At 35.3% G+C, this 21,597-nt stretch overlaps 1 protein-coding gene across 1 annotated transcript in view; it reads left to right on the plus strand.

Annotated features, from left to right (window-relative positions):
* The window catches only part of SPOCK3 (SPARC (osteonectin), cwcv and kazal like domains proteoglycan 3), a 354,386-nt gene that overhangs the window by 235,504 nt on the left and 97,285 nt on the right, over nt 1-21,597 (plus strand). The window contains exon 5 of the mRNA XM_079770309.1: nt 18,811-18,934. Coding sequence (XP_079626435.1) covers nt 18,811-18,934 — 124 coding nt within the window. The remainder of the gene's footprint in view (nt 1-18,810; nt 18,935-21,597) is intronic.

Consider the following 21,597-nt stretch of genomic DNA (forward strand, 5'->3'; position numbering starts at 1 on the left):
CCTTGCATGAAGGTTGGAAGGATATAAGGCAAACCGAAGGATTTTTCCATGTTAGCAGTGAGAAAGTTCTTAATATCATATTGATTAATATACATAGATAAAAGGCAGATGGAATCAATTCAAATACATCTTATCAGTCTAATTCCATTCATCCAGCCATCCTTCTATACTAGTAAATAAAATAGACTATTTCCTCATGTAATTAAATTAAGCAATTAATTTTTAAAAATTTTACCTAGATCTTGTTTCAATGAGGAATTAGTTAACATCCCCTGAAATTGACATTTTAGCAACAAAAATTTCCCAGCATTTTATTTTACTTATAAACCATGAAACAACTTCAGAAGAGTTCATTGGTGGATCGGTTTTCTGAAAGAAATACCAGTTAAAAACAAGGCTCATTTAAAAATAGAATGACTATTTCAATTTACATTGACTTGATTATCATATTGTTGTTTATAGTTTTGACATTACCAGAATTAGTCAGAATTTGACTGAAAAGTCTGACCTTATATGAGGAATACCTGTTTGGTAGGAAAAAGGCCTTTCAGAAAGTGACTGAGGATTAATACTGAAGAACACTCAGTTTAGGAATTTTCTTGATAAAAGAAATGAAGTATCTCTTGCCATTACTACCAAAAATATAACTTATTAATAACTAATAGAACATCTTTATATCTTTTTACATAAATTGTGGACTTATTAAAGTTAATGTTAAACAATGCAACAAGCTAATATATTTTTGGCTTATTTCTGTACTTCTGGGATATATGTATAACCTGGGATATATGTATAATGGTAATAAATATGAAATGTGAATTTCTGTCACTACTTAGGAAATATCACAGTTCATATTATCTTACTCCAAACCTCTATATCCATGCACTATTATTTTTTTATCCATGCGCTTTTAATGTGTAAATGTATAGAAGTGCTTTGGAAAGAAAGAAAGATCTAAAAGTTCAAGAGAAACCAGGAAGATCCAGTAATAATGGAGAAAGTAGATCAAATTCCCAACAATTTTCTGAGTAAGGCCTATTGAGAACCTGATACTGGTTCCTCCTGCTCTTTAAAGGAGCTTAACATTTTAACCTTTTGCACTCGGATGTCCAGTGTGACTTGACACGGTTAGCATCGGTAGCAGCTTGTATGTCGAGCCACACTCGACATGTAGTTTCACCGCGGGGGGGAAGGGGGATTTTTGTCTATTTTTCCAGTATCTTTTCTTGTTTTCATTAGCATGAAAGGACAAGTAAAATGTAAATGCCGTCTCAACTGATGCCACCACCTAAGCTTATCTTTTGCATAGGCAGCAATCTTGAGTAGGAGGGTCCAAGGCATGAGTTGTTGCATCATGCCTTTTTGAGCTTGCATCATCTTCCCTTGGTAAAGAACCTTCCTTATCTTTTCGTCTCCTAGGTTTGTTTAGGTTTCTATTAGCATATCACAGATGTTGTCAGGACACAGGGTTTAGTTGGATGATTGGTTTGCCCCCTAGCAGTTGCACGTTCTGAGTGAATTTCCCCTCCTCAGGATGAATAAGTTTTCCAAAGACATAGAAAGCAGCGATGATGAATTTTACTTCAAAAATGAAGAAAAAAGTGAAAAATGTAATAGTGACGAAAGTGAGTTCTCCGAGGATGCGAGTGGAGATGATGAACAAATCGCTGGTCCTAGTGGAACTACAGAAAGGAAAAAGTCCCTTGCTTTGCCCAAAGATCTGGCTGAAAGTACTGACAGTGACAGTGACATTGAATTCATAAAGGCAAAACGAAGACGCACAATTGTTTATTCGAGTGAGAGTGATGGAGATATAGGTGATATCATTGAGAAATCGGGTATAAGACCCAGTGAAAGTTACGTTTCTAGGGGAAAACAGGAAAAAGAAAAGTGGACATCTACATCTGTGAATGACAAAGAGCCTAGCAGAATCCCTTTCTCCACTGGTCAGTTACATGTTGGACCTCAAGTTCCTTCTGGATGTGCCACACCAATAGACTTTTTTCAGTTGTTTTTTACTGAGACGTTGATAAAAAATATAACGGATGAGTCAAATGAGTATGCTAGGCATAAAATTAGCCAGAAAGAACTATCCCAGCGATCCACTTGGAATAATTGGAAAGATGTGACGATAGAGGAAATGAAGGCTTTTCTTGGTGTAATACTAAATATGGGTGTATTGAATCACCCCAACTTGCAGAGTTATTGGTCCATGGATTTTGAGTTTCATATACCATTTTTTCTATCTGTTTTCAAAAGAGAAAGGTTCTTGCAAATATTTTGGATGTTACACTTGAAAAATGACCAAAAGTCAAGTAAAGATTTGAGAACAAGAACGGAGAAGGTAAACTGCTTCTTGTCATACCTTGAAATGAAATTTAGGGAGAGATTCTGTCATGGAAGAGAGATTGCTGTTGATGAGGCTGTTGTTGGTTTCAAGGGAAAGATACACTTCATCACATATAATCCTAAAAAGTAAACAAAGTGGGGTATTCGTTTATATGTCCTCTCAGATTCAAAATGTGGTTACGTACATTCATTTGTCCCTTATTATGGAGTAATAACATCTGAAACATTGGTGAGACCCGATCTCCCTTTTACTAGCAGAATAGTTTTAGAGCTTCATGAAAGATTGAAGAACTCAGTACCTGGTTCTCAAGGTTATCATTTCTTCACTGACAGGTATTACACTAGTGTCACTCTTGCAAAGGAATTGTTCAAGGAAAAAACACACTTGACAGGGACAATAATGCCCAATAGGAAAGATAATCCACCTGTTATCAAACATCCAAAGCTAATGAAAGGAGAGATAGTGGCTTTCAGGGATGAAAATGTAATGCTTCTTACATGGAAAGACAAGAGGATAGTCACAATGCTCAGTACATGGGACACTTCAGAGACTGAGTCTGTGGAAAGGAGAGTGCGTGGTGGTGGGAAGGAAATAGTTCTCAAACCCAAGGTCGTGACCAACTATACAAAGTTTATGGGGGGTGTTGATATAGCTGATCACTACACAGGAACATACTGTTTTATGAGGAAGACTCTAAAATGGTGGCGTAAATTGTTTTTCTGGGGGCTTGAGGTCAGTGTTGTAAATTCCTATATATTGTACAAAGAATGCCAAAAAAGAAAAAATGAAAAACCGATAACGCATGTGAAATTTATTAGGAAACTAGTACATGATCTTGGAGAATTCAGAGATGGTACACTAACTTCCAGGGGTAGATTATTATCCACTAACTTAGAGCAACGTTTAGATGGAAAGCTCCATATAATCACACCTCACCCTAACAAAAAACACAAAGATTGTGTTGTTTATTCTAACAGAAAAATCCAAGGAGGAAGAAGAGAGACGATTTATATTTGCGAAACATGTGAATGTAAACCAGGTCTTCATGTGGGTGAATGTTTCAAAAAATATCACACCATGAAAAATTATAGAGATTAAAATTACTCTTTGAATGTATCAATAATTTGAAATATAAAAAAATCCAAATAAATAAGTTTGTATGAAAAGAAACTCCAGTTTTTTATTCTACTGCCGCGCTTTGTAAAATCTGGGGTATTTAAAAAATTAAATCTCGAGTAGAATAAAGGAATTGAGAAAAAAGCAAGCGAGTGCAAAGGGTTAATAAGCTCACCTGTACCATATTCAGTATCAGAAACTATACTACACATGGCTAACATAAGAGAAATGAACTTTTCAGTGCAAATAAACACAAATCATAGATTTAGTATTCTAAACAATGAAACTAGCAGGTTATAGAGAAGAGATACTAATTATTGCCAGTTATTCATGTTTTTTAAAAAATAAATATTTCTTGAGCATTTATACACATATATTAAAGCGTATTTTAGTCACGGGGGACACAGAACTGAATAAATATGTAGAAATATCTGCTGTGAAAGAGTTTATATTCTGTTGGGGGTAGATTGATGATAAACAAAATTAAAATCTAGAGGATGGATATTAGATATCAAGTAAGCGGATGCAATATAAGTTGCCTTTAATTTACAACAATGAATTGTTTTAAAATGATATTCCTATTTCAGTGCTAAAGGAAATGAAAACATTTTATTGCCACTAACATGACAAAGCTAGAGTAATGTTTGTACTTGTGGCTCATGTGAATATTGGGAAACTGTGTGTGTTGTTTGGGTGAGAGTATCTGCCCGCAAACACAAAAATTGGTGGAGGAAGACATTAATGGGATCCTTAAAAAGCCCATTTACTCTCTTTGGCAAGGGACAGGTGAACATATTTTTATCTTTTTAGTCGCAAATCTAATAGAATTTGTATTATATGTTTAAAACAGTTTTTAAAAGTGCTCTTAACAGAAATCTTATCGAACATAGTATTTGGGGGCAAATATACATTGATCTCATGGAAGCATGTCTAGGAGAATGTGTGTTAACTTTCTTGTCTATATTCATCTTATGATCACTTGACAGGAAATGCAAATGTTTTCCGTAAGTCCCTTGTGTGTTAATCTTAGTGCCTGACCTTTTCATAATGCAGTCTTATTTTTAGTGCTTTCTCTTTGAGTTATCTTCTCTCATGGAAGGCTGCCTTTTTTTTCTTCTTCATTTTTTTGGTGCCAGCACAATTATTAAAGAGCTGTCAATTGAACTGTGGTTGTCATTGTCCATTTTTACAAGGAGAGAATAGTAAACAGGATTTATGTCAATTTTGAAAGAATAGCTCCTTTCTACATATAAAACACTTGTTGCTTATGGTAGACTAAGATACTACTATAATCAAAGATGATAAAATCTACACAAATATAACAAAAACAGTAAGTGAGGGATGTTGACAGCTTTTATATGTGTAAACATTTGTTTCTTTGTGTTTTATGACTCGATTTTAACTGCTATTCTCCCCTCTACCCCACTGTTTTAAGAAAAAAAATAGTGTGTTTTCTTCATAATTATACTAAATGTACTTTATTTTTTAAAGGGAAGTCATGCTTCTAGCAAAAAATATATTTTTTTTCCTAAGGAAAGTTACTCAAATGCATCTAGTAGTATCAAAGGATTAAATTTTGAAACTGTATAGAATTCAAGAATAAAAGAGCTAGCAATTTCCTAAAAAGTGTCCACAAAATAGCATAACTATAACTTTGTGTTATGGTCCTTATTTGTCTTTGACATCTATTACTGTGACATTGTTTAAATGAAAAGTTTCTAACAGACTGAGCAAAAATCACTACATTTTGCTAGTATTTTTCACTCTATTAATGATGTACATCTTATATAGTCAAAGTTTTCAAATATTATATTGAAATCGTTTTGAAAATTATGTTCTTACATAGGTGAAGATGAATAATTCAAGCTGGATGTAGTGTAGGTATCACCTAGGAGGAAAAAACAATATCTGTGGAATACCTTGTTTTTTAATTAACAAGGAAAGTAATAGAAATCTTGCCATTGTATACAAATGAAGCACTACATACTATTAGTAAGCAAGAATGAAACAGATATTTGAGAAATCGAGGTTCTTCATTTTATGGGAAAAAACTGCACAAAATGTTTGCTAATAAAATGTTTACCAAGGTTTACAACATCACTATAAGGATATTTAAATTACTAAAATATATTTGGTCCTTCAGATGATCCTACTAAAATCTTCTAGGGAAGATTTCTGATCTTCGCTCGGGGGAAAAATAGGAGCAATGTAGCGATGTTGGTCAGTGGTCTCTGTGTATCTTCAATGTGGACACATTAGGAAAGAAACGATTCACAACATTCAACTCCTGAAGCACTTTGGCATCGCTGGGAATAAAATGAAGATTTAGAATATGCATGGATATCTAGCAGATTGCTCATGCACGCACTGGGAAGAATTAAGAAATTATTTTCAAGCTAGTAGTCTCAGAGCCCCAACCCATCAATTCAAAACACAACAATCCTGCAAATTTGTTTCTAACATAAAGTAATATTATTTTTTAATTTAAGAAAACATTCATCAGGATAAAGACAAACCAAACATTATTGGCATAAGTGAATCGTTAGCAGAGTTTTAAATTCTATTCTTCTGTGGTATAAACCTTAAGCAGAAGGTAACTCAAATGTTCTTTAGCATTTTCCTTTATATTGATTGACTTCCTTGTTTATTCATAACTCTTTAAAATTTTATTTTGGAATTATTGTTTCAAGTTGTGTTCAATATAAAGAGTAAAATGGTAATGGAAGAAATACAAATTAACAATAGAAGAAAGTAAAACCAAAATTATAAAGAAAAATGTTTATTTTTATTGGTAATAGCAACAACCTATGACACAATCATTCTATAGCATTTCTATCAATACATTAACAATATTTTCTAAGACCAAATGGTTATTTACCATACAAATGCTACTGGAAAGAATGGTTCATTAGAAATTTTAATAGTAAAATATTTATTGGACATAAATGTGACCCGTTTATACAAATAATTTCAGTTCACAGACAAGACACCAGTTTATTTATTTTATGACATAGCGATCTCCTTTTACCCACTGCTGTGAAGGCCTTGAAGGCTATGGAGTTATTGCAAGGCATTGATATGCATCATGAAATATTTGCATCATTTTTCAGAAATGTTATGAGTAAAAAAAAAGTTGCTTGCTGTCATTATATAATTTCTGAATGAACAAAAGTAAAAATATAACTCCTATCAAATGGGAGTCCCAGGAGGGTGTTTTGTTTTAGTTTTAGTTTTAAATGTATGGGATATGTTGACTCGTCAAGGATGCAAAGTGCTATTACAGAAGAAAGTCTTTGTTATCTTCCTGTACTCTATCTGTACATAATGAAAAGGACATTGTCTAACTAAACTTAGAAGCTCTTCTCCTGAGGTGCAGCTATGAAATATCTGTTGGATCTTTCGTTCGGAAATGGCCATAGGCTACCTTACACCTCTTTTAAGGGCTTTCAGCACTGTAACACTTGAAATGAAATTATTCTAATTTTTTTGTTTAACATTTGATCAACATATTGAACCTAGAGATGGACTTGAAACTTAAAGCAAAATCAATATTGAGGACAAACAGGAGATTCTTGACAAGTGTAATGAAGTAATCAATTGGCTCCCTAAGAACCAGGCTGTAGAGAAAGTAGAATTTGAACATCAGCAGAAAGACCTGAATAAAGCCTGCCACCCCGTCATTTCCAAGCTATACCAGGAGGAATGCCTGGAGGCTTCCTGGTGGTGGAGTCCTCTTCCGGTAGTGCCTCCTTTGGGCCCACCACTGAAGCGGTTGTTCCAGAAAACAAAACAAAACATTGAACAACACAAATTTGTAGCAAATTCCATGGCATTTTAAACACCAAGCTGGGCATTCTTGATACTTGGATATGGAGCAGGTGTAAGGGAAATAAAGAATATGGACGATGTGCATAGGGAAAGGGAAGAACATTGCATAAGCGTGGTATTGTAAATGAAAAATGCAATGTCTTAATAAAGCAATATTTAAAATTGGGAAAATAATTGTACATCTATGTTCATTGGGCTCTTGTCCCTGTAAGTATAATGCAGAGAGTATATTTTAAGAGTTTGAGGTAATAGTCTATTACTTATTAAATTTCCAAAATAGAACAGGAGGATTTTTTTTTTTTGGTCTGAAACATATATACCTAGATTAACTTTCTCCTCATCACACATAGGGGAAGAGGTTAAGGATTGTAGAGAAAGGGCAAAAGTTAAAATACCTTTTACCAGCAGTTGGGTTGCATGAAGATGGAGGCAACATTTTAAAGTTCTGTTAAAGACAGTAGTCTGAAAACTAAGTTCAAACAGCTCTCACACCTTTCCACAAAGATATTTCAAATGAGATCTGGAGAATGTAGCCTGAAACAAATGCCGAAGGTGACAACTTTCTATTAAAAGATGTCTAACTTTCCTCCTGGCCTTTAGAAAATGGAAGTTCTGCAGATGCGGCCATGTATGCTGTGTGGCTCTTAGTATGCTGACAGGAGCCTAAGAACCCACAGGGTTTTCATGGTTGCTGAATATAAAACTCAATGAATAATTCATAAACTGCATTTTAATTTTTTCTCCTGTTCTATAGTTAGGAAAGATTCACCAATTACCCAACATCTGCATTTCATCCCAATCTAAGGTTTTGTAAAATTTAGCTTCACCAAAAGGATTATGATAACAGAATTTATTTTCTCTTGATGACAATGATAACGATGCTATTCAAACAATAATTCCCCACCCCAAATTTCCCTAAGCTTTGTGAAAAAGAATGTCTACTAATCATTCATTCAAGTGGTTATATAAATGTATGTGTGTAACTTTGAGAAGAAGAATATAATTTGATTTCTAAGTAAGATATAGGCATATTTGCATAATTGTTTAAAGTGAGTTGTAAAAAAATTAATGTCATTTCTTTTAGTTATCTTAAAATAGAACCAATTTTGTAACTCTTTCATCTTGCACATTAGGAAATTCACAAGCATGACATTAACTTTAATGTATATTTTGTTCTGAATTATGTATCTGTTTTCTTTATTTCTTCACACTTTCAAGTCCAAGATTAAGTTTCTATGCTTGGGGAACTTCAAGAAGTTAATAAGTATTTTTAAAATATAAATTATCCTTGGAATACTTGAATTAATTTCTGATTTGAAACCAAGAAGGCTGGGAATTACTTTCTACACTTTCATTTTTCAACCATGTTCAAATGAGTTGTATCTTAGATATTAATATGTCTAGGTTGCTTCAAATATCTGTGTTATTAATGATAATGACACAATATTAATTTACTATACATGCATTAAATCAAGAAGGGTAGTCCTGGGTGAGTGGAGGTTCTCTTCTTTCTGTTGATTTAGGGGCAGGATTCTTACTATAAGTACGCTTATAGAGTTCCCTTCTTTACAAATGTCATAGTAGTAGGTAAACATAGATCTATTCATCCCCTGAAGTTTGTGGGGCAGAATTACGATTCCCTGTTGTTGGGAAGTGATTAAAGGAACTCAGGACCACCCATATTTCCCACCAAAGGATACATGTGCAAAGGGGGAAAAATGTAAATAAATTAATACTTATCTCATGCTGAAACTTCAGCATAAAACACCAAGGCATGCCCATCTGCCATGCTATAACCCATGAGACACCCTTTATTTAAACTTAAATGTCTTTACCTACTTAATGGTAAAAATCTAAGTAATACAAGATCAAATTTTATCAAACCAATGTAAATAAAAGAAACAAACAAAACCAAGTATACGCAGCTTTCAAGACATAACACAAAGTGAGTAGACAAATGTTATTATTTACCTAAGGTCTGCAGCCAAGTTCCAGAAGTTTAGGTTACCCGTATGAGCTTCCCTTCAATATAGAAAGACAGTAGCCAGCTCCCAGGAGAGCATCTGCCAGGCCAGTTTAACTTAGCCTTGTGATCCCTCACCTAGAGACTCACTAACCTTTTATTCAGCCCAGCAATCCCACTTACCAGGCTTTGGTCAGTGAAAGAACAGTAAACATGGTAAATCACTCGCCATCTTTCTATTTCTTGCAGGCATTGCTAATGGGGGAGTTGGTAAATGCATAGTGGTCTTCATCTATATGTTTTATGGCCTCCAGATGGTGAGGAGAGAAAAAAAACTGTCAGAAGGGCAAGAGAGATGGTGGTATTTTTAAAGGGAAATCAGCATGAGATTATAGATTAATTGGATTTTATTGTTTTGAAAGTCAAGTGAGAAACAACAAAAATGCAGTAAGTTGGCAATATTTTTAAGAGTTAAAATAATAGTTGAAAAGAAGCCTATGTAAATCACTCTTCCCCATACAGTTGTAAAGAGCCAAATTGCTCATTTCCTGATGCTTGCTTGCTTCCCAGACGAGTAATAGAGAACATGTTGCAGATTCTGAAATATGAGATTGAAAGAGTCTTTGATAAACTGAAGCTACTGAAGGAAATAATGTAAAATGCTTTGTCATGCTCCCTTATGTTATAGCATAATATAATTTGTCAGGAAAAATAAGACTCTTGTTTAATTTATTTTTGGAATTTTTAAAAATTTATTGGGGTGACATTGGTTAACATGCTCATATAGGTTTCAAATGTGGGTTTCTAGTAAATCTATTTCAATTCAACTTGAATGACTTTTAATGTGAAAAATCATAATGACTTTTAAGGATTTAATTTACACATTATTTATAAAAAGTTTATTCAGTAAGAAAATAATGCGATAGAGTTTCTACTTCTTCAAAGGACACAGCAAAGAAAATAGGAACCATCCTTAGTGCTTCAAGCAGAGACTCTGTCCCTCCCATGTTTCTTTCTGCCTCTCTCTCTCTCTCTCTCTCTCTCTCTCTCTCTCTCTCTCTCTCTCTCTTTCTCTTTCATTTTCTCTCACTCTTTTATCCATTTAGTGCTATTTATTGAGTACTTAATTTGTGCCAAAGTCAAGGAAATATGCTGGAGTAAAAATTATAAGTTGTGACTAAAAGGTGAAAAGTATTCGTGGAAAGGGAAGACCATGTGTAAAGTTTGGGAAAAGATTGATCAGCAAAGTGTAAAAACAGAACATTTGCTGGCAATGTAGATAAAGTATATGGACTCACTTTCTGAAATAAATTCTTGGTATAATGCAATGGCTTCTCTTCTATATGCTCCGGATGCCATGGAGACTGAATTTATCCCTGTCCCATGACACAGTCCATTCATCCACTATCCTTTTCAATTTGTCCCAATGACCACTAACCCTAAATGCAAAGGAACAATGGGAAGAAAACCCCATTGTCTGTGTCATCTGTTTTTCTACTAATTAAATTGAGGGTCAGATGAGGCATGTTGATATGACTGTTATTTTTATTGTTTACCCCCCCCCCCCCAAAAAAAAGGTAACTTGATTGCTTTCCAGTCTTTTCAATTGTAGCATTCAATTTCTCTAAAAATTAGTAAAGTGAAAATGCTTCTCTAATCTACTGAGACATAGATGAGATAAAAGTACATTGATTGAGAAGCCCCAAACTCTATATCCACTCACAGAAGAATCAATTATGTCTGGTTATGGTTCCATGGTTAGGATGAAGTATGCATTTGCACAGGAGCACAGCCTTGTAGCTGAAGGACAATACTCTTAAGTCCCAAGATATTGTCATGGAACATATATTTGTCCTTTAGATGTAAAAGGATTGATGGGAGTAATCACAGGGCAAAATACACTGTGATTTTATACATAGTATAAATTTATACATAGGGTTCATTAAGACATCCCTCCAAACCAGGGACACCATTACTGAAGCTCTTTTGTTGTGGAAAGGTAAACTATCTGTTTTCCTAAGTAGCCTCCCTGTTGTAAGCTAAATGGTGGCCCTAAAGATATATCTGCTTCTTAATTGCTATAATCTGTGCATAGTATCTTATTGGTCAAAAGAAGGAGATTTATCTTATACGGTGAAAATTGTGATTATGTTAAAGATCTTGAGAGGAAGAGGTTTTCCTGTATTATTAGAGTGGGCCCTAAATGCATTCACAATGTATCTATATAAGAGGGAAATTTTGACAAAAACACAAAGAGGGGAAGGGGATGGGAATAGAAAGCAGAGAAAGATGCAACCACAAGCCAAGGAATGCTGACAGCCACCAGATAACCTAGAACTCCCTGAGAGAGTCCAATAAAATTGCTATTGGATTTTTGACCGCCCTAACTCCAAGAAATTAAGCTTCTGTTGTTTTAAGCCAGAAAGTTTTAGGTAGTTTGTTATAGGAAATATAGGAAACAGAAACAATTTACTCCATTTCTGCAAGCACTACCTAACTAAAGGTAAATCAGGAATGTGTCAGAATGTTTGACGTGGTGATTCTAGAAAATGCTTTTGTTAAATTTATGTCCAATCCCATGTAATTAAAATGAGCTCTGTTGCTGGCCACCTGCTTTCTACTTACCTATGAATAGAGAGACTCTAAAGAGGTTAGAAGTATTTTTAGGCCACAGAATGTAGGCCTTTGCTTTAAGTGACTCCATTGTCTTCCAAACTTCAAATCCAGGAGAAATCGAAGAAGTAGGGAAGAAGTGGGTATTTGGCCCAGTCATGTTTCCTAATGGAGCAGCTGTCATGGGAGCAAGACAGAGACTCAGAATTAGGGGAGCATGAGTCTAGGTTTAAAAAAAGATAACCATATGGGCTGTTAAAATAGAATTGATAAGTAATACTTGAAGGGAGTATGTGTGACACAAACTTGTAGAAAAGGTTTTCTTGGGAGGTCGGAAAATAATTTAGAAATGGCATCAAAGGTGGAAACTCAAAGATTAATATAAATCGGCCAAATAAGCTCAATGTGTCCTTATTACTTCCTGAACCACAGGAAAACCTCACTCCAAGCCAGGCCTATCTTTTTGTTCCCAAACTAATTCTCAGATCCATGAATTCAATGACTCTATCCACGTGTTACCTCCAGATTCTAAAATAGTTCCTGAACACATTATCGGGTATATTCATGAATAAATATATGAACAATATTTAGAAGGGCGCATAGGTACTATTTGTAAGTTAGAAGATAAAATAATTATTGGATGAGCTAGTGATGGGGTTTTGATAGTGCCTAATTCATTTCCTAGAGCATGCTAGGTAAATTATAGCTATAACTATAAGTAACAATATACTATAGATAAAAATAATACAAATATTTTAAAAGGCCTCTCTGATAACTTTATATATGCTACCAGTTACCAAGATAGCACTTCTTGAAGACTGTTTCCTTGTCTGGCAAATCTTAACTTTATTCCTGATTTCACCAGAAGGCATCAACACATGCTTTCAGGACAGAAATTAAAATCTGGTTGAGAGAAAAAACTTAAGACATCTGAATTTTACTAATTAACTTGAAAAATATTGTGAAAGCTAATGTATAGAGAAGATTTTGTACTCTTCGTCTTTTCTCTTCATCAATAAATCAGACTCAAGCAAAACATGGCAGCTTCCTTTATCCTTTCTAATTTCTGTAACTTTCCTTTTCCCATGAAGCAGTAAGCAAGGAGGAGGCCAGTAGCAATGACTTCCATGAAGACAAGACATGGAGAAAAAGTTCTGTTTTCCTTCCCTGAGTTTGGGATGACCTTTAAGGATTGTTTTCTTAAATAAATTGTGATATTTAATGGTTGAATGATAAACCTTTCAGGTCTATTTAGTGAGCAGTAGTGAAAATATTTGCTTCTGTTTAGAAAAACCAACAAATCAAAAGAATGTTTCATAATCAAGACATATTTTTATATGTAAAAAATATTTTGAATAATCAGTCTTTTCGCATGTCTTTTGGTAATAGTTGCTTTGTTTCATGTCATTTTCTTTTAGGTAGAATATTTTTCCTTTTTAAGCTGCATATCTGTCATTGTTACTTTTTAAATGTGAACACATTTTTTCAAATATAGAATCTCCTTGACCTTTAAGAATCACACATTTTTGTGAACTCAAAGTTTAGTCATTCTTTGCTCAGTGCTGACATTATAGAACTGTTTAAGGTTAAAGTAACTTCACAGTTAATGGTTGAAAGCTTGCTTTATCTGTGAACATAAATAATTGAAAATTTCCGGATTCTTGTTTTGAATATATGATGTTATATGATGTAGACTTAGCAATCATATTAATATGCTCATATCTGGAGTGAAATATACCTGTCAACACATTTAATATAATTAATTCACATATTCCTCTATACTGATTTTCTAAATCAGAATCACATATATGGTGTTGTATTACTTATTACACCATGTAAATTTCAGGTTTAATTAGCCAGGTATAGTCTCTAGGCAACATTTATTGGTGGTAGTGAATCTTTCTTTAAATAAAATTTGAAGCAACTATGTGGTCATTTTTTTTTCACTTGTTAATTTAATTTATGTTAGGAATAGATTCAAAGATACATTTTATTAATAAATCCTATCACTGTATTTTATTTTCTTCTATCACTATATTTTAAAATATGTCTATAAGTGGACTTTTTTGGTAAATCTTTGTTCTTTGTAAAATATATAGAGCAAGTAGATTTTCTATTCATATTGCAGAATAAGCTGTGCTAGCTCATTTTTATGTATTTAATGATATTTTCTAGTATGACTTAAGATTTATTTTTTAAATTTTTTTATTGATTAAGGCGTTACATATGTGTCCTTATTTCCCCCATTACTCCCCTTGTCCCCCCCACACTCATGCCCTCACCCCCCTGTTGTATGTGTCCACTGGTTAGGCTTATATACATGCATACAAGTCCTTTGGTTGATCTCTCCTTATGGTATCTCTTTTACTTAAAATTAAAATCAATAGATCATCTATTTTATTTCATTGCTCAAATTACTGTCATACCAAGTAGAGAAATCATATAAAGCATATTGTGGTCACTATAGTTTTAATAAGTTCTGTTTAGAGCATGCTAAATTTCTTTTAATTTTATTGCCCCAAAAGATAATTTAGTGCACTTATACCATTTGTTTTTTTCTAAGGCCCCTGATGAAAAAGTAAGGGCAGCCTTATTTCTTGAAGAGTTATGGCCAGTAGGGAAGAAATCATGACTTAGCAGCTGCATCTCAAGGAAGAATTTCTCCACAACTCAGGCAGAACTTAAAAAAACAACAGCAGCAACAAACATGACTGCCTAAAGGAATTAAAATGCTAAATGTATTGAGAAGTCAAGAAATACCTTAAGTTGCCTTTAGTTGAGATTTTCACAGAATATTTCTGTTCACTTGAATGCTGATTTTATCAGATTACAAAAATTCTTCTGTTGAAGCAAAGTCATTAAGAATTACATTAATATAGGTGCATAGAGAGAGAATCAAACACACCTACAAAATTAGGAATTAGATACTGATGTTTCCCTTGTAAGATAAATACATAAGAAATAAATTGGCATTTTATTTGGTTTGTATATTAATGGCCTAAAGAATGAACGTGTATAGTATGTGATGTCAGATCCAGGAACTGCAAGATTTGAGAGAAATAAGTAATATGAAATAATTATTTTTATGATTTATTGGCAATGTCCCTTGATATTGTAATAGAAGTATTATTTGATTGTTAGGTATGCTTTTTGTGGAAAGCATGCCTCTTTAAACACAACCTTCTTTTTATCTTCCCTCTTCTATTAGTTATCACAAGACAGGGCTCCCTCCTTATCTTTCATTTGCCACCTTGAGATAGCCGAATTTTGCAACTTCAGCATTCCTAACAATCTCTTGCCTCACTCAACATCAACCTTCACACCATAATGATATATTTGTTTCACCCGATAACAGTAAGTCAAGTTCTAAAATTATAATATACTAGAGGCCCAGCGCACGATTCAATCGTGCGGGTAGGGTCCCTAGGCCTAGCCTCCTGCGATCAGAGCCATCTTCTGCCTGTTCGCCAGTCCCTAGGCCCAATGCTGCCTCCGCCGCCGCCACTGAGCTGCCAGGCTGTTGGGATCACCAGCTCATCCCCAGCCGCTGCCGCTGCTGCTGGGGCTTGAGGCGCTGACGAAGGGGAGCACGGCAGGGGATCCGGGTGCGGACAACCGGCTCCCCGCCTCCGATGGCAGCGGAGCTGGGTGTCCAGGGTGTCCGAGGCAGCCCCCCTCAGCGGCCGCCAATCCAGCAGTTGAGAGGCGGGGGGGGGGGGGGGGGGGGGCCTGGAGTCCCGCGCCTCTCAATGGCCGGATATGCCACCCCGAGTCCCGCCCCCCAGCCTCCCACCGCCCAATCGTGGGCGTAGCGAAGTGATGGTTATTTGCATATTGCCTTTTTATTATGAAGGATAGCCAGTATACACTGTCTGTGCTTCTAATTTTTGTTGAGTGCCTTCCTATTAGCAGTTTTATTAAGGATTTATAGACTCATGGAATTCTCAGGATCAAATGATCCATACTGATGAAGCTTAGCATTGTATAAATGAAGAAATTAAGACCTAGGGAGGTTTCTGACTTGCCAAGACTAATAAATAACATGCTCACATATGAAACTTAAATCAAATTGGAATGAGATTTTTTTTCTGCTAATCATTTTGGTAACATCGTTTATGTTCTTCCCAAAATCAATGTACATCCTAACACATGGAAATCATGTTCAAATTATATTTTTAAATTGCACAACATGATTAACTAAACATAAAATCAAGTATCATACTTGATTAAACAGATGTAGCTGTAATTAAATTGTAGCTATTAGAAAATTAAGAGACTGATGTGCTTTCCTACATGACTGATTCTGGAGATTCATACTGAGGACCAGAATGAAAGGGAAAGCAGGAAGACAAGAAGGTAGCTCAGGGAACAAGAAGATGGTAGGATTCAACTGCCTCAAAACAAGTCCTGTAAAGAAGCACTAGCAACAGTATAAATTCATCTTTGTTAGTTTAGTTTTCAGCTATTAGAAACATAATTACGTGTATATTGGTGTGAAACTACTTAGTGCCTAGAATGGCAGAAGATAGTGTATGTGTATATAATAAATATCATAGATAGATAGATAGATAGATAGATAGATAGATAGATAGATAGATAGATAGAGATATGTATTACAAAGCAAAAATGTATATACATCCAGTTCTGATAAAGTACCTTCTATTGCTTAGAATCCTGAACTTGGTAATAATTTCTCCTGATGTATTTGAAAAGCAGATAATTTCCATAATTTTATGCCTTGTTTTGATTACGCAAAGTGAAAGAAAAATACAAGTAGAATATTTTATTTTTTATTTCTCTCTACTCCATTTCTATAATTTATAGGTTTTGAAGTGGTATAGAATGCCATTTCAAGTTTTCCAGTCATTGTTTTAATTTCCATTAGAATTTTGTTCCAGTGAATTAATGAGTAATAGCAGCATGGTTATTTTTTCCCTTGTATCTCTTATGATGTGGACTCTGTGGCCACACAAGATTTTAAAGTGACCTTTTGGCAGAATTTACAAAATTGAAATGAAGAAAATGCATTTGGAATCATGATAGGTTTCATGAAAATCTTGAGAGAGACAAGCGATGGGAGGCAGGGAGGAGGGGGAAGAGAAAATAATAGACATTAAAACATATTTTAATTGATTTTCAGAGAGAGAGGAAGGGAGAGGGAGAGACAGAGAAACATTGATGTGAGAAGGTAACATCAATATGCTGTCTCCTGTTATGCCTCCTTGCCCCAAACCAGAGCCTGCAACCCTGGCATGTGCCCTGACCAGGAATCAAATGGGCAACACTTTGATGCATGGGATGATGCCCAACCAAATGAGCCACATTGGCCAAGGCAATAAACATTTTTAAATTTGAATATATAGTTTAAACTTCTTTTCCTATAATGAAGATCCTTAATATATTTCTTAACTAGAGGCCTGGTGCATGAAATTTGTGCACGGGGTTGTGTGTACCTCAGCCCAGTCTGCACCCTCTCCAATCTGGGACCCCTCAAGAGATGTCCAACTGCCTGTTTAGGCACGATCCGGTAGAATCGGGCCTAAACGGGCAGTTTGACATCCCTCTCACAATCCAGGACTGCTGGCTCCCAACTGCTCACCTACCTGCCTTCCTGATTGCCCCTAACCTCTTCTGCCTGCCAGCCTGATCACCCCCTAACCACTCCTCGGCCAGCATGATTGATGCCTAACTGCTCCCCTGCCAGCCTGATTGCCCCCAACTGCCCTCCCCTGCAGGCCTGGGTCCCCCCCCAACTGCCCTTCCCTGCAGGCCCGGTCGCCCCCAACTTCCCTCCTCTGCAGGCCTGGTCCTTCCCAACTGCCCTCCCCTGCTGGCCTGATCACCCACAACTGCCCTCCCATGCAGACCTGGTCCCTCCCCACTGCCCTCCCCTGCTGGCCATCTTGTGGCTGCCATCTTGTGTCCACATAGGGGCATCCATCTTTGACCACATAGGGGCAGCTATCTTGTGTTGGAGTGATGGTCAATTTGCATATCACTCTTTTATTAGATAGGATAGTCTTGGGGATTGCTTTTTTGTGTGTTTAACTTATTAATGAAAATAAAATTTAAAGCAAAAAAAAAAAAGCAAATATGTCTAGTAAATCATCTTTTCCCTTCATGATATAAACATGACAGTACACTCCATGAACAACTTTAATGAATGAGTACTGATTTACTAGAGTAATTTTAAATATTCTTATTATTAGGCCCTTTACTACCCCCTCTACATAAATTGTGCACACATTACAGACAGAGCATTATTGCAGTTTAATCAAAATGGAAAAACAAATAAATGTTAGGGAAGGTAGCAGAAGAGTATGGGTATCCCCTAGTCATTCTAGATCAAAGCCTAATGAATCTATTTGGAAGCATCTCTACACAATAAAAAGAGGATTGGCTATCACTAAACCTACTAATTTGGCTCTCTAAATACTGGCTTTTGTAAAGGTGTGGTTCTGGATTGCTCTGTCCTCTAAAGTAAGCTGCTTCTCTTTTCAGGCACATTGGGTTTGCCCTGTGGATTAGTGTCTATTTTCTGAAACTGTTCCTGACAAAATACTAGGGTGGCTATTAGGGAGTCCCAGTTGTGTGGGTCCTTTATTGCTGAGCAATTTTTGTTTCTCGGTCTATGTAAAATCTGTCAAAGTATAAATTAAAACAAAGTATCCATATAATGAAATATAACTAGTCCCTATGTAATTAGCCGAATATTTTAAGGAATATATTCTTATTTTATTGTAGGGAACCCTTGATATATGAAACAAAAGATTATAATGAAGGACACTGTACAGGTTAATGGGTGGTAAAGGAGAAAAATAGTTTCTGATTCTAATTTATCTTCAAGATTTGGAGTGACAGTGGAAACATGTGATGTTAGTATAAATGTATTTGTTTTTAAATAAATGCATTAAGTCTGGTTGTTTTGTTTTTTTAACAGTATGAAAGATGCAGGAGTAGGCCATAAGCAATGGAGGGGCCCCGTCTCATCCACCTGCAAACAGTGCCCAATGGTCTATTCCAGCCCCGTTTGTGGTTCAGACAGTCACACCTACTCTTCACAGGTAAAGAATCTTATAGTCATTTAGTATGAAATATACAACTCAGATTTATGACTAAGTGCTTAGGTCTATTAGTTCTCTAATGTGATCATCCAAATAATTTTTAACTTAAAATAATGTGGATAATCTCACTGATTTGAAATATGATTCAATGTCTATTTGTTTCCCCTATTTAAGAATTTTTAAAGTTTGAAATGCTGCAGTTGTCAAAACTCTGAACCCTCAAATATTAAAACCAACATTTTCTTAATTGCTGAGAGAGATCAGAAAGAGACCAGAAATTATTACCATGTATATAATGATGTTAATGTTATTATTATATCAATAGAGGTGCAATATGTCAATATCATTACTACTTTTATCTCATGTTATTTCCTATATTACTTTACTTAAGCTTCCAAGAATTGTTTTTAACAAATGAGAAAACTAAGGATGAGGAAGATAACAAATTTTTTGTATTTAGCTGACATTGAAGGAAAGATTTAATGTTTTCTCTGATTCAGTGTCTCCTCTACATTAATCTGCCTCCTTATTTTATTCAAATACTAGAGGCCCGGTGCACAAAATTCGTGCATGGGTAAGGTCCCTAGGCCTGGCCGGTGATCAAGGCCAATCAGGTTTCCTGCCTCCCCACATCCTCCTTCCCTCACTCCCTCAGCACCCTGTCAGCACCGCTGGTTACCTGCCATGTTCCTCACCACCCCCTGGTGGTCAGCGCTCATCATAGCAAGCGATCTAACTCTCATTCTCACAGTCGAACTCCCGAGGGGACAATTTGCATATTAGTCTTTTATATATAGAGAGAGATTTTGGAGTTTTTAAGAACTGTATCTAAATAAGACATTGATGAGTTTGTTTGTTTTTTGATGTGACAAATGAATATAGACTGACAACCTCTTAGCTGAAACTTTGGGAACACATACATGTGTATTGTTACATAAAACATGTTGTAAAAGCATAATATGTAATATCTCTAGTGGGACCTTACCCTATAATTAAATACACTAATATATCTTTAAGGAACCATATGAATATGCATATTAAATAAGATATATAAAAAAATAACCTCACCTCAGTTCTTTTCTGGTTTTGCTTACTGCAAAGTAAGTTCAAAAAATTTGGGGCTATTTGATCATTTTGTTCTGTGGGTTACTCTTTATGAACCATACTTTGTCTTGGTGAATATTTTCCTACAACTTCCACTTGCATTTTACAGTTTCTAATCTTGATAAGAGCACTACAATGATAAGATTGATTAATTCAGTCAATAAATATATCCATAGTACTTACTGGGTGCCAAGTACTGTGTATTCTTAATTAAGCCACCATATACCTACTTGATAAAGTTATAAGATGTATATAATGGTGTAGATCTTGCTAGGAGAGAAGGGAGTGTGACACTGGTCTTTTCAATATGACCTTATCTTGGTGAATATTAGCTTTGCAGGCTTTGAAAATTCATGCTGTCAGCACAAGGGAGAATGACTCTATCTCATATTATCACATTCCCCAGGATAAGGGTATGCCGACCATTATACTAATTTATTAAATTATAACTAAGGATGCATGTTATAATATTCAAACTGGTAGGCAGAGTAACATGGGAAGCCAATTTGAATCGTAATTTTATTTGATGAAGATTGATAACTGAACAAGTTGCATCACGAGACAGATTGGCTTTATTACTGCCATCCAGCTGAGACAGATGCATGTCTTTCTCAACAGTAGAAACATATGTGCCGGCAGAATTGATATGTTTGTATCCAGAGTGCCATGGTCCCTGGAGAGGGCTGGCATTAGTCTAGCACCTGCTTGTTTGGAGCTCTCTTCAGGATGCTACTAATAGATGATCAGTTATTTCACAATTTCGTTTCAAAGTTACAGACTTACACTCACAAGTGATTTCCATCTGTTGAGACCATATGGGAAGTATTGTTTGATGATTTTAGAGAAAAACAATTAGCATACTCCTACTTGAAACTAAATATACATATCATATGTAGATTAATTCCCATACATTTCCAATCCCATGGGGTTTCCCCGTTGTTCTCCTTTCTATCGGGCACACTCTGAAGCCCAGATTACAAACCATATGCTCTTATTAATATTGTCAATAAATTTATTTTGAATAATCCATTCTTGAATTATTAATTTAATATTTTTGCATATGTATCACTTTCAATAAATGCCTCGTTTACATAGGAAGACATAAAAGGAGCATGGTTCAAATGAATGTGAGTTGTTAATAACCCCAAATCACCATCTTCTTTTCTGTTGATTCTAACTTAACTTGGTGATTTTTCCACCTTGGATCACCAATCCTAATCTTACATGTGTGCACTGATAGCAGTGAGGCTGAGCTGTAGAAAATAATGAAAACTGAATAGAGATCTTAGCCCAGTAAGAACTTATATCAAACTCTCCTTTTTAGAGTTTATTGGAAGTTTACTTTGTAGATGTTTATTAGATTTAAATGTAAGGCATTTAACTTTTTCCCCCCTTGTAAGTAGAGTAGTGCCCACAGAGGCAAGTCCTTCTTGAGAAGGTCATTGTATTATTTTTCCAGCATCTATTTTCCAAGAGATAAGAATAGAAGATTGGTGCAGGGAACACAGGGTCTTTCTTTGGCTCTTGGTTCACTCAACTTGGTTGATAGACTAAGCAAA

Source organism: Cnephaeus nilssonii (assembly GCF_951640355.1).
Source record: "Cnephaeus nilssonii genome assembly, chromosome: 5".
NCBI lineage: Eukaryota > Metazoa > Chordata > Mammalia > Chiroptera > Vespertilionidae > Cnephaeus > Cnephaeus nilssonii.